Below are 14,612 nucleotides of genomic sequence, written 5' to 3' on the forward strand. Positions count from 1 at the left end.
AGTCAGTTACTTCTCCAAATTTCTCCCTTTTTCCTTTGACAAAGAGCAAAACCATTCAGTTTTTATCAGAAGTATTGAGCAAGTATCCACATATTCCACAGGTTATGCCATATGTGAAATTCCTTATGAATGGATCAGTGATTACGGATGATACTGGCCTTTAATTACACACATCTCAACAGATTTAGTGATAATTATTATGGGCTAATCTATTTTCAAATCATATGATTCATTTTGTGAATCAGAGTTTAAATAAAAGATCCTTGTACTACAATGACTTTTGTAGGCTCTTGTTTTCTAAAATGCATTTCAATTTTTTTTTTTAGCAATAATCATGGCACTATGAAGACAGTTGACAGAGACTCTGAACATTCTGGAGTCAGGTCAAACAGACATATTAGAGCTTGAGAAAACAATAAGGGTATTAAAATTTGATTCCCAGATTTTACAATAATCCGCTGGATACAGTGGAGGGCACTGAAGAAGAGCTGGTGATATTTTTTTCTGGATGTATCTGATGATCACTACTTTGCTCTTTCTCAAATGTCAGAATTCTTTAAAGGTTGGGAGGGCAGTGGATAAAGGAAAACAGTGTTACTAATACCATTGACTGTTTTCCCTTTGGTAGAATGAACGACAGATGCTCATGAAAGCAGGTAGGAGCATTATTAAAATTATGTTATGACACAAACTACCAAGCATGACTCAAAAAGAAATAGAAAATATGAACAGACCTATAAAAGTAAAGAGATGGAATCAGTAATTAAAACAAAACTAAAAACAAAAACTACTCGGAAAGAACGGCTTATGCCCAGGTGGCTTTACTGGTGAATTCTATAAAACACTTAAGAATTAATACCACTTTTTCACAAATTCTTCCAGAAAATAAAGAGGATGGAAAAGTTCCTAACTGATTCTGTGAGGCCAGTATCACTCTGATACTAATACCAGACAAAGACATCATAAGAAAACAAAACTAGAGACTAATATCCCTTATGAATTCAGATACAAAAATCCTTGACAAAATATTAGCAAACCAAATCTACTCATATGTAAAAGGATTATGTAACATGACCAAGTGGGATTTATCTGAGAAATGCAAGATTGATTTAATATCTGTAAATCAACGAATGTAATTCACCATATTAATGGAATAAAGGGGAAAAATCTACATGATCATCTCATTAGCTGTAGAAAAAGCACCTGACAGAATCCAACACTCTTTCATTATAAAAACACTCAGCAAACTATGATTAGAAGGAGATTTCCTTTATCCTGATAAAAAGTATCTATGAAAAATCCACAGGTAGCAGCATACTTAATGATGAAAGACTGAATATATTCTTCCTAAGACCATGAACAAGAATATATGTACCCTGTGGTTACTTCTATTGAACATTATACTAGAAGTTCAGGCCAGGGAAATTAGGCAGGAAAATGAAATAAAGGCATCAGATTGGAAAGAAAAAAGTAAAACTATCTGTATTTGTAGATGATATGATCTCATACATAGTACCTGATGTCACAACCTGAGATTTTTTGAGTGGCTCAAACTCTCACTGATGTGCCCAGCCTAGGGTCCAGTGTTCCAGTCCATGGTACATTGGCGCTCTTGTTCAGATGGATGGACCTCTCATGCCAGGGAACAAGAAATACCATGAGGCAAAGCAATGGTTGGCCAAAAGCTCTTAATTACAATCATTTGTCTTGCCTGCTCTATCAAAAGTATATTCAGGCCCATTAAGCATCCCAAGATGTTTGTGTAACATAATCAATTTAAATTAACATTCTGGTTGCAAAGATGTTTCTTTATAACACACAAGCATAATTGATGTATATACTCACGAAAAAGCAAGCTTGACTCTTCTGTGTCATGAGGCAAGAAAAATTACACTTTTTTTGTGAGAATTTTTGACTTTGGCACTTTAATCAAGTGTATTATTACAGGACATGGGAAAGGCTGATTTGAGACAAGGTCTTTTCTCCTTTTTGTTTTTTTCCAGTCAGGTTATTGCTTACAGGTGGTCCTGACAGGGATGAGGAAGCACATTTGCTGACAGGAAAAATCCAGTAGAGATACACACCCCCCCAAAAGTCTAAAAGTTAACGTTAATTATAAAACATTTCTATAGGTAAATAATGGTGTCTTTCTCTGGAATTCTATTTAATGTGATGACTTTCACGTCCCTTGTCTCTCTGTGCCCTCAGCTCCTCCCCCCAAGTAGTGACACAGATTCTCTCGTCAACGCTTTCCTCACATCGTTACCCGGTATTTAGCAAGGATGATAAGAACCGAGGGAAGAAAACTTCTTTTAACTATAAGTTAGCATGAAATGATAGAAATTCCTCTGTCTCTCTTTTTTAAGTGATAGGTGATAGAACTTCAAAATGAAAGGGAATTTGGTTCAAAAAATTGAAAAGAGAAAAGGAGAAATTTAAATATTCATCGCCATTACAGATTACCGTAGCCTTTCTCTGATGACAGGATTTAGCAGCCTTGAGACCTTCTGGCCTCTTGAAGGTCCTGTGATGTGGGAAAGGGAAGAGGCGGTATATCTGGCCAAGGAAAAAGCTTCCACTTCATAGCGACAATAAGGACTAGACACTTGAATTATCCAACACATTATTCCCTGGAAGGTCCACAGTCTTCTTTTTCTACACTCACTCCTTGGGGGAGCTCATCCCATCCCATGGATTTAAATATTACTTACGTGCTGAATTTTCCAAATTATGACTCCACCTCTAACTTCTCCCATGAACCCCGGGCTCACACACTCCCTCCCTCTGTGAGCCCCACTGCCTGGATGTCTAATATGCACACACAAGTCCTCACCGTTCAGAACTGAACCCCTGATTCCACGCCCCTCTCCAACCTGTCCCTCCTCCAGGATTCTCCTTCTCTGTAAATGGAAACCCCATGTTTTCCAGTTGCTCAGGCCAAAACCAAAAACGAAAAAACAACCCCCCCAGAACTTAGCTTTCTCTTACTCTTCGTATCCCATCCAGTAGCAAGACCAGTCTCCATCACTCTTCACAGTATATCCCAGAATTTGACTAGTTTTCACTACCGCCACTGCTAGTCTAGTGCAAACCATCATCCCACCTGGTCTTCCTATTTCCATCGCCCCCTCGTCCAGAGCAGCAGGAACAATACTTCTAAACATAGCCAGATCATGTCCTCAGCTGAGAATCACCCAGGACTTCCCATCGCACTCAGCATTAAATCCAAAGTTCTTCAGTAGCCTGTGAAGGCCACATGACCTGCCCCTCACACTGTTCCTGTGGTCCTGTCTTCTACCATCCTCTCCTGGTTCACTCTGCTCCTGGCAACTGCCTTCTTACTGGTCCTTGAACACACTTGTGGCTCACATCATCTAGAATGTTCCCCTGCCAGATATCCACATTAGTCCCATGTCAATTCCTTCATGCCTCTGCTTCAGTGTCACTTAATCAGTGATGCCTTCCCTGATCACCCTGGTCTGAAATACCACTTTCCATCCTTTATAGTATTCTACTCTGTTTTTTTTTTCTTAAAGATTATCACCATTGAATTATGATAATTGTATCAGTTTATTAGATTATTGTTGTTTCCCCTAATAGAATGCAAGTTATATGAGAGAAAGGACTTTTTTTGGAGTTAATGCTGCCCCTTCCCAGAATCTCTAACTTGGTTAGAGATCTGTGCTCTAGCATCTGTGCTTGGTATATGGTAGCTCAATAAATAGCTGTTAAATGATTCCACAAAGGATTGACTAAATGTATGTATGAATTTCTATTATGAATTTCTATTTCTGTTACAAACACTGAGAATATACCCCTAGATACAAAGTAAAACTACACTGGCCTGTTTCATTCAGTAAAAACATACTCAGCTTTCTTTTCATTGTTATTGTTCCTCAAATCTTACTATATCAGTGACGTATAGGTAACTACAACAAAAATCAGTTTTCATTCCTAGAGAGAATACTGGTTTTCATGAATTCTATTTTTTCATGACAATAGAATTTTTAGATAGGCACCCTCTTATGTGGACTAAAGACTACATGTTCCAGCCTCTCTTGCAGCTAGGTTTAAGCACGTGACTAACATATCAGTCTTGGGTTATAAACCAAAGTGTCATGAGGTAGCTTCTGGGAGGTTTCCTCAAGAAACAGCAGTTATGAATGCCTTTTTCCCTCTGCTTCTGGGTCCATTCCTCCATCCTGTTGCTCAGAATGTGGATGCTGCCATCTTAGAGAATGGAGATGAGGAGCAAAGTCCAGGGAAAGCAGAGCTGTGTGCTGGAGGGAGCCAGGGCCCCAAGGAATCTGAGGGACAGAGTGCCACACTATCTGACCTTTGATTATAGGGAAGGAACTAAACTGCTAACTTACATTCAAGTTACTAATTGTGAGGCATCTCCTTACTTTCAGATGACGTGAATCCACAGTCGTATATTGATTATCTTGGTAAAAGCTATATCGTTAATTTCTCTTGGGCAGTGAGAATTATCTTACTTCTCTCTTTTTCTTTTCTTCCTTCTTTCTTTATTTTTTGTTTTTCCCTAAGAGTCACATCTACTGCATCAAGGTACACAGGGAGTAACTTACTTTCATGGTATCCAATGTTTGGGCCCACCAGTTTGGTTGTCCACCAAAACAAACTGTCTCCACAATAGTTATTCTCCAACATTTGTTTAGAAAACCAAGTCTGCTTTCAATGGACAAGAATGATTCTACCATTAAACCTTCTCCTATATATATTTTTTCCTTTTTGGAGATAAAAAAAAAAAAGTGACTCTTTTGAAATGAGTATGCAAGAATCAATGAGCACTGATTATTGAAATGAGTAATGGCATGAATATTAAGGAATTTCAGTAGAAATAACAGTTATCAGATAATTAAGATTATAATTGCTATTACTTTTCCTTAAGTAACATATCATTATTCTTAATTTTACTTGGACTACTGAAACACATGATATTTAACTAAACTTTATTAGAAAAAAAATCATCCTTATTTTAACAATTGCCCATGCCTCGTTTAACATAATGTTTTCAGTTTGGCAGAAATATGAATGAAACTCCCCAAAAATACAAAAATAATTCTTGCTTGATCATTTTTGTTCTTTGAAGGTAGCTGACATTTCTGATAAAATTATAGTTTAAGGCAGACAGAAGTGAGAGAACACCTCCAAAAAGAGGAGCCAATTAGTAATTTAATTACAGCTATTCAAATTCTGAGATTAGAGCCAGATTCAAAAGTTATGGGCCAAATAGAGATGATGTAAAGCCCTCTTTCAGGTAAACACTTCCCCTTACTGATCCTTTCAAGGTCATGAATTCCTCTATTAAGTTATTCATTCATTCATTCACTCATTTAATCATTTTTCTCCTTTTTCAAAAAAACATGAGGCAGTTTATCAAAAAGAAAACAACACAAAACCATAATTCAGCATATTAAAAAACAAGTGAAGGTATATCAGAAAAAGTTAGAAGTGCCATTATCCCAATGAAAATGCTTTATAAAACATAACAAAATTATTATTTTTTATTGATGTCTTAACAGTTTATAATATTGTGAAATTGTTGTACATTATTGTTTGTCAGTCACCATATAAATGCCTCCCTTCACCCTTTGTGCCCACGCCCCAACCTCCTTGCCCCTGGTAACCACCATACAGTTCTCTCTGTCTGTGTGTTGGTTTATATTCCACATATGAGTGAAATCATGCAGTGTTTGTCTTTCTCTCCTTGGCTTATTTAAACAGATGAGCTCATAAGCAAGGAAGAGAAAAGACTTGATACACAGAGGCTATTCAAAAGCAGAATGCTGAGAGACATTTATGCAAAATGGCCCAGGAGGAACTAGGGGCTGACACATGCCATAGAGTGTGAGATTTAATGTCTACACAAAGTAGGTGATGCTCTCAGGCACTTGATTAACGGGAAATTGGAACTGAGCTTTTGAGTAGAGTCAGAAGTCATAAGATACTCTCCTACTAGGAAATAGGAAACATTTAATCTATGGCCACCAGCCTGGTAATTTTCAGGGAAGCTAATTGTCAGGTTAGGGCCATGAGTGGAAACAGAGTCGTCTTTGAAAACTGAGATCTCCACTCCTGCTCCATGCAAAGGAGTTAATCAAGTTCACATGACCTATTTAGTGAAGGAACCTTGACCTAAGGATTTAAAAAAACATTGTGACTTGAACTGGTGAACCCCAGAGGCACCTGTCAGAGAAACATTGAAAATTATATCATAGTGATGCCTTCACATCTCAGAATATATGAGATTACCATGGACCAAAACCCGTGCTGTTGATGAACTCACAGTTAAAATCACAGATAACACAAGGAGGCACACCACTAGGAGAGAGTCAATGGATAGTCTAAATGGCAGAATTCATGTATTTATGCACCATAAATAACAATGAAATAAGTGATATTTTCATACAATATGTTTAAGACCTGCTAATAAAGAAAAAGAAAATAATGGAATCCATACGCAAAATATAGACTGATAAAAAAATTCAGATTTTCAAAGGAACCAAATAGACTTCTTAGATATGAAAAAGTAATCATTGACACTAATAACTCAAGTGAGGATGAAGAATTCACCACAATGAATGTAGCACAAAGAAATAAAAGAGGTGTGAAATTCAAGGAAAAATTACAAGACCTGGAACACAGACTGAACAGCACAACACACAATTAATAAGAGTTCCAGAAGGAAAGAAAAAAGGTAGAAGAGACAATACATAAGGTGATAAAGTCAGAGAATTGCCAGGAACTGAGCAAAAATATGAATTTTCAAATTGAAAAATCACACCTAGCCAGTCAGGTAAATAAGAACAAATATACATCTAGAAACAATATAGTGAAAATCCAGAAGAAAAAAAAAAAGCACGCAGAGAGGAAAGCCAGATTACCCAAAAAGGAATGTAATGGCACTGACAAGACATTTCATTACCAAAAATAGAAGCTGAAATTCATGTAATAATATCATCATAATACTAAGGGAAAATAAGAGTGAACCTAGAATTTTATGCTGAGTTAAACTATTACTCAAGAGCAAATATGAAAAAAAGCAGATAAAGATATTTTAATATGAAGAAAATATCTTGTTGATATATATATATATATCAACAAGAAGGAAAATAAACTTGAAGAAAGGAATAATTTTTAAAAAGCATTGATGAACAAATAAATTGGTAAAGAACAATGGTAAATCTAAATAAATATTGACTATAATTATCATCAGGAACTAAAAGCCTAAGAAATAATTACATGGAAGAGACACAATGATTAACTTTAGAATTTATTAAATTAAGACTATATGTTAAACTTTTAATGGCAATCACTAAAAGAAAAATATCTAGAAGAGATATATATATAGAAAGATCTATCTACATATATATCCTAACTAGTAAAGGAAAAAAAAGAAAATGTGATCGATCCTTTAGAAGTTGGGGGGGGGGTGGTGGAGGTGAACCAAGGAAAAGCAAGGTAAACGAAACATAAAATAAGAGGGTAGAGTGGGTCCGCATACATCAATAAAAAAATCATCAAAATACAAATGGAATAAAGTTACATTGATATAGAGAAAGATATCTGATTGAATAAATAAGAAACAAAATAAACATAGATGCTGTTTACGGGAAGCATACCCACAGGATAAGGGCCCTAGGAGTATGGAAACACATCTAAAGTAAATATGACACAGGATTAACATTTGTAAAGTCTGGATTGTATGCACATGCATGTTTATTTTATTTCTTTATTTTTGTGTGTGTGAGGAAGATCAGCCCTAAGCTAACATCCATGCCAATCTTCTTCTTCTTCTTCTTCTTCTTTTTTTTTTTTTTTTGCTGAGGAAGACTGGTTCTGGGCTAACATCTGTGTCCATCTTCCTCCACTTTATATGGGACGCCGCCACAGCATGGCCTGACAAGCAGTGCATCGGTGCACGCCTGGGATCTGAACCCAGGCCACCAGCAGCGGAGTAAGCGCACTTAACCACTACGCCATGGAGCCGGCCCCACATGCATGTTTATTTCATTACACTCTGCACTTTTCTGTATCTTTGAAATATTTCACAGCAATAATTATTTATAAAGAAAAAGAAAGAAAAAGAAAGACATTAACATGAAAGGAAAATGAAGAAACAAGACTAATAAAATATAATATAAGGTAATATGAAGCCAGTACAGAAAGTGTAGGTCTCAACTCTCTCTATTAGAGGAGTCCACAGACCTTCCTCTGAGCTTTCTAACTGCCAAGAGAAAGAGCGAAATGTGACCAGCACAGATTTCACAATGCTCATGCTCAAATCCAACTTGTTGCTCAAGAGAAACCCAAAAACAATTGGTGATGATGCCCGAGAGAACGAACTTCCAAGGGTCCTTATAAAGACACAACACAACAGAAGAGAGAAAAGAAAATAAAGGCAAAGACAGAGAAGACATCTCCTTGATGTTTTCTTAAAAGTGTAATCCCATGAAATGTTTTTCTTGGTCCCTGGAAGTCTTTTTGTCTTCTTTGGCATCATCTTTTAAAATGCCCTAGCACTTTCCTCTCTCCCAGCTCCTTCCAGTGGGTGATAAATCTTGTCTTAATTATGATGGAGAAAATATAAAAATACTCGTCCAATAGGGAGATGTAGAAAAACGAATGAATTTATCTACTTAAGAGTAAGAATAAGGGCCCACTTCCCTTGGGAATACTTGTTTCACCTATATATTTTAATTTTTAACGCCCTTATGCTCCACCAGTCAACAAGCCTTGTGTGTGCACAGACAGTTGTTTCTCCCCTGTACCATGTGGCACAGTCCTGGAACCTAGAAGGAGCCTAATTAGCTAACATTTGTTTGAGTGGAAAACTGATAAGTTGACATTGGCAAATTTCACTGAAGATTCTGTAATTCTAGAAGAAGAGCTCATTTGGCCCATGTATTTCAAGGCAAATTTATGGAGGAAGGGGAAGTCTAGTGGGAACCTCTTCTAAAGGGGGCAGGCAGCTTTGGAATCATACATATATGAATAATACTTTGACTTCTTATTACTGCTATAAATGCCTCTGTATTGGTTCAGGAAGAACATCCTTTGGAGTACAGAGCAGGAAAAGGCAGACCATTTCTTTCTAGTTTGCTCAGCATCTTCAAGAGACAAAATGTAACCCAGGCTCAGCAATTCAAGCTGCCCACAATGCCGGCTGTACCGCTGAAGTTAAATGCAAACACACAACTAAATCCTACTAGATTGGAAATGGTCACTTTGGCCTTTACAAAATAGATAATGATAAGAGGAAGAAAATTTATAGTAAAATTTCTGTCTACATCCACAATTATTGAAAGAAGAACAAGATTTTTGTTTTCTTTCTCTTTTCCTTTAGACTGTAGAATAAGAATCACTTTCTTTAAAGAAAGTCAGTTGACTTAAATTGCACTCGTTAAGAAGGTACAAGAGAAAGACAATCCAGGAATCACAGAGTGACTGGATTTTCAACAGGTGGAACTAGAAGGAGTCCACCCCAAAGTGCGAAAGTGTGGAAATCCGGCTTACTCAGTTTCTCCCCTCTGTACCCAGGTGTCTCCTGGGAGGGGCAAATTGGACAGTGACTTAATAATCAGAGATGGGGGCAGAGAGTGGACGTCAGGGAGAAGAACATGAAATCAGGAGGGATGAGTGGGTATAGTGTGCACAGAGCAGGTTTTGTCCTTTCAATAGACAATAATGTTATTTGTTAATTAGAGACAAAATCTGGCCATTCTGCTCTTTCTGGGTAAAATTTATGGGGCTACATTTCTTATACTCAGCATCAGAGTAATGCAGAAATCAAAGTAAGAAGGTTAAATTTATTTTTTAAAAAATCCCTATAGGGTGAATCAATATGCCCACTTTGAAAATGCAATATTACTATAACTAACACGACACATGCAGGCCACTCAACTTCACAGATCCTGCATTAACCTCCCCTCACACTGCCCCCCACCCCCAATCCGGGGCATGTTACATAACTCTTCTGTTTGGAATTTGCATCCTCTCATATCCTTTAGTATAACCGGGCTCCAGGAGAAAGGTACACCCAGTGAGAATCCCAGTGGAGAACCATATGTACTTACTTGGGTAATACCAGAATCTGCACAATAAAGATGCAGAAGAATATGAGACAAGCGCAAGTCACGTAGTACTTGAACGCTGGCAGTGCAGTGGCTCGGTACTAAGGGGAGAAGAAGGAGACCATGAGTGACAGTTCTCTAAGAGAAGGGTGAAACAGTCATCCAGCAGCCTAACTGCCCTAGTTCATGCATCACACTCATAAAGTGTAGATTGTGGGAAAAAAACCAGCTAAAGACAATGGCTGTTCATCTCCAGCAGTGAGTGCTTCCTCCCTCCGAATGAGCTGTGAAAGAGTGACTTCTGAAGACCATAACTGTACAGAAACCCGTTTAAAGGGAACTGAATCTCTCCTTAAAGGGACCTGAATCACTCCAGTAAGGAGAGAGCACCGGACCAGGAAGATGAGTGAGCGAACTGCAGGGACCACGGAAGCCTGTGGTCCTGTGTGAGTCTGATGTCCAAAATTCATGACTTTTCATATAGTAATAGTTTACTTTTGAATAGTATTGAGGAAATGCAATTTCCTCATTTTATTTATTTGTTTTGGTATCTTATTTTATTATTGATCTTAATGCTACTTAGAGATGGTGAGTAAATTTACGAGACACAGCCCAGCAGGCTTTGTTCTAGGTCTGCGATCATTCCATTTGCCATCTGGGCCTGGCTGAGGGATTCTCTGTCCGCTTGTCCGGCACAATCGGCAGGGATCACAAGGCTTTCCATAACATCCAGGACCATACACCGACCAGTGTAGCTGCCCCCTGGGACTGCACCTGCTTCAGTTACGCAGGACAAAAGCCAGCCACGCTGCACTGATAATGATGATGACCTCTGTGGCATATGGCCGTTAAGATGGTGTGCTAGGCACTCTAAACGCTTTACATGTACTAACTCATTTAATCCTCACAACCCCCGCCTGAGGCAGAAACTATTATTACCCCTATTTTTAGATGAAGGAAGTTCGGACCAGAATGATTGATCAACCTTCTCAGGAAGACATAGCGCAGGGCAAAACCAGAATCTTCACCCAGGCGGACTAGCTCCCGAACCCAGGCTCCCAACCACGAGGCTACACTGCCTCTCAAAAGAAGGCTTTATAATAAAATTAAAGGAAATAAAGTTTTTGTGGTAATGCTATTGATACCTCCCGACAATAGTGGCAGGTTGCATTAGCTCTATCTGCACAGGCTGTTTCCTGAGTTATGAGAGGTTCCAGTATGTTTTTCTTGGGTTTTAGTGCAGGATGATGGATCTCCGGATGGTCTATTGATGTTTCCCTTCCTTTATGTCTTGCTGCCTTTGACCCCTCCTGCTGGCCTGAAGAGCTCTCTAAAATTTGCCTCAAAGTTGGCCTATGCAAATACGGACACACAGGGAGTGTCAGCAAAAGCTGCATTTTTAAATGATGATATCTCCTATTTACTAGAATATCTTTGTGGTGAATTTTGTGACTTAATGGCCAGGATAATGTACATGCTGATGAAGAAGCTATACTAGCATAATTGCAGAAATGTGATTACATTCTATGCATTCAATTACACTTTATCTTTCACCTTCTTCTGGGCTTTGTGTAGAGAGATGAGTTGGAATTTCCTTGCAGTATTTATAAAGGAAATAGACTTCTATCAGGACGGGAATAATTTAACATTTAAACAATAGGAACCATTATTATCTGTTAAAGTTATTCAAGGATAAAATGATCAATAATAATAATAAATTACGTCAAACGTCAATTTGGTAAACCATCTGCAGTCAATATGTCAACTTAGAAGCAGACAGTTGATGTTCCTGACTGCTAAGACAAAAGGAAGTTTTGGTATAACTTTAAAATCCAACCCTGATGAATTTAAGAAGGAATTTTGATGTTTACTATTTCCATTCATATCCATAAAACAATGAACTGAATTTCCTCAACAGAATTTTAATACCAGTGTTGTGACTGTTGCCAATAATCTAGTAGCTTTTGTTGAAATTAAGACTGTAATTGTATGGTAGGATGATGGAAATTATATCTAACTGGTTCCTTTTCTAGATCAACACAAAAGGCAAATGAAATAAAGTTGACCTAGAAGAAGAGTTGTTGTTTCCGCAATAACTAGTTAGTTCATTTTAGCGAATCCATGTTAAGGTTGACATATGAAAATCAAATGTCTGCTTATTTATTTGTGCCTGAAATAGCACTTACTGTAGGAGTCACAATGTGAAAGCATTTAGATGCAACAAAACTTAAAATTTTGGGGTTTCTAATACTCCCAAACAGGTGTTGAATGTAAATCTCACATTTTTGTCAAAAAGTTAAAATAATTTGTGAAAAAACACTGTAAATTTATAAAAAATGATTTTACTTTCTTTTAAAATCTTCTCTAAGAAAATTTCCCATTGAGAAAGCCTATTATTAGCTCATGTCCCTTTCCTTTAGACATGTCACAAAGATCACTTACTACCAGAAGTGTTGAAAATGGCGACCAGCCAGAGTCAGAAACTTGGTAACAAGAAATACAGTAAAACAACATATGCATGGAAGAACCACAGAAAAGGTAGAAAGAGTTCTGATATAGTTAGAGACAGTTTAAATGCCACATGTAAAAAAACATGAGTGCAATTTCAAGAAGAAATTTTTAAAAACTAACATTTCAGAAAAAACAATTGATTTTGAAAAGAAAATAGCTTACTTCTTTTTCTAGTATTTTATTGTAGAAAAGCAATGAAATTCTCTGAATATCTTCAGACTTGAGCCATTGCCTGGAAATAAAAAGGACAGACACCTCATAAAACCAAACCTCCAACCAAACATCTGGAATTACTTTTGTTTAATGACAAGTTCTTTTCTTTATTGCAAATTACCCAAAATCAAATATTTTAAAACTATGTACAACACCAAAGAACTGGATATGTAATCTAGAGATTGTTAATAGGATATGAAAATATAATATTCCTATTCACACACTGCTCTCCTTGGAAAATTCTATATTACAAACTAACTGTCATACCAAATTGAAACTCAAGTTATCCAAATTAAATAAGTAGGGAGCTAAGTCATCAAAAGGATTCAAGTAGATCAATAAACCCATTCCCCGAAGTTTTACTGAAAACACATAGCAGCTTCATCTTCTGAAGGAGATTTTCTCAGCTTATAGCAATCAACACATCACAGACATCAAAACCATTTAGAATGCCTTCAAGTTCTGGGCAAGAAGTTTTGCTTCTTTCACACCTACTGAAAATACTTTCATTGCCATGTTTTTCATTTTTACAAACAAAAATATCATGTTTGAATACAGTTTTCAAAAAATGGGTAAAAATACTAATATAAGAAGCAATCAGTTTCAAACCACTAACATAGTATGTTGATGCAAACAGAAACACACATGAGCATAAATACATACACATATCTCGATACATATATATCTCAGATGTTGAAAAATAAATAAAAATTATATGGAAGTATGCATTCTTACACATTGACTGACTTTTAGAAATTTGCTATAAGAAAGCAGCTGAGATAGAGAAAGAGCTTAAGGACAATACTTTTCACTAGAATGTCGTATATAATCGCCAGCTAAACAGCAACACCAGGTTTATGATCATGCAAGCCAGGCACATATGCCTTATACAGTCACACATCTGGCAATAGAATAAACACGTATTTTATGAAATAAAGCTAAATGAAATAGAAAGGTACCCATTCTTATATTCATGAGTACAAGAATGTAAGAAAAAACTGAAATTTATGCATCAAGAGAAATATCTAGAAATAAATATCAACAAAATATATTACCAACTTGTTTGGGTTATTACACTGAGGAATTTATACTTCTACTTTCCTAATTTTTCTTAAGACATGTAATAACATGAATTATGAATGTATGTATATATGATACATAAAACATGTACGTATATGTGATATATATGCATATATATGTACATAGCTACATGTGTCTATAATGACATGTCTACATCTACACCTATATATCTATATATAGGGAGAGGGGTATATATATATATATGCTTTTAGAGATAAAATTATGTTTTACATAAATTTCCCCAAAATCTTATACTTGTTCAAACAATTATCAATTCACGTGAATTTCTAAATATAGGACTTTTCCAATCCATTGGTCTTACATCTATGAACTTTGACTAACTGAGATATATTTGGGAGATAAAGATAGAGAGTGAAGGCCTTTAAGGATCCAGGAAAAAAAGGCCAGGTGAATTGTACACTTTGCCCAGTACCCCCAAGTGTAGCCACCTCCTGATATCAGATTAGCGTTTCTAAATGTTGACTGATGTTTCACCTTAGGGCTAAAGACAAGTTGACCCAGGAGACCAGCACATTTGAGGAGGGACATGTGCAGGTCTCCCTGGACAGCCCTGTGCCCAGAACCTCTCGACAGTTCTGAAGACTCACAGCACAGGCACCATGATGAGCTTGAATATCCCAGAAGACTAAACTGAGGCACGGAAGTCTGTAATGTATTCTAGAATGATTGCCATTAAAAGTGAGAACTATA

At 36.8% G+C, this 14,612-nt stretch overlaps 1 protein-coding gene across 1 annotated transcript in view; it reads right to left on the reverse strand.

The window, feature by feature from the left end:
* The window catches only part of ADCY2 (adenylate cyclase 2), a 278,833-nt gene that overhangs the window by 78,987 nt on the left and 185,234 nt on the right, over window positions 1-14,612 (reverse strand). The window contains exons 11-12 of the mRNA XM_058563511.1: window positions 12,771-12,840; window positions 10,101-10,198 (exon numbers count right to left, since the gene is read on the reverse strand). Of these exons, the coding sequence (XP_058419494.1) occupies window positions 10,101-10,198; window positions 12,771-12,840 (168 nt within the window). The remainder of the gene's footprint in view (window positions 1-10,100; window positions 10,199-12,770; window positions 12,841-14,612) is intronic.

Source organism: Diceros bicornis, chromosome 20 (genome assembly GCF_020826845.1).
Source record: "Diceros bicornis minor isolate mBicDic1 chromosome 20, mDicBic1.mat.cur, whole genome shotgun sequence".
Taxonomy (NCBI): Eukaryota; Metazoa; Chordata; class Mammalia; order Perissodactyla; family Rhinocerotidae; genus Diceros; species Diceros bicornis.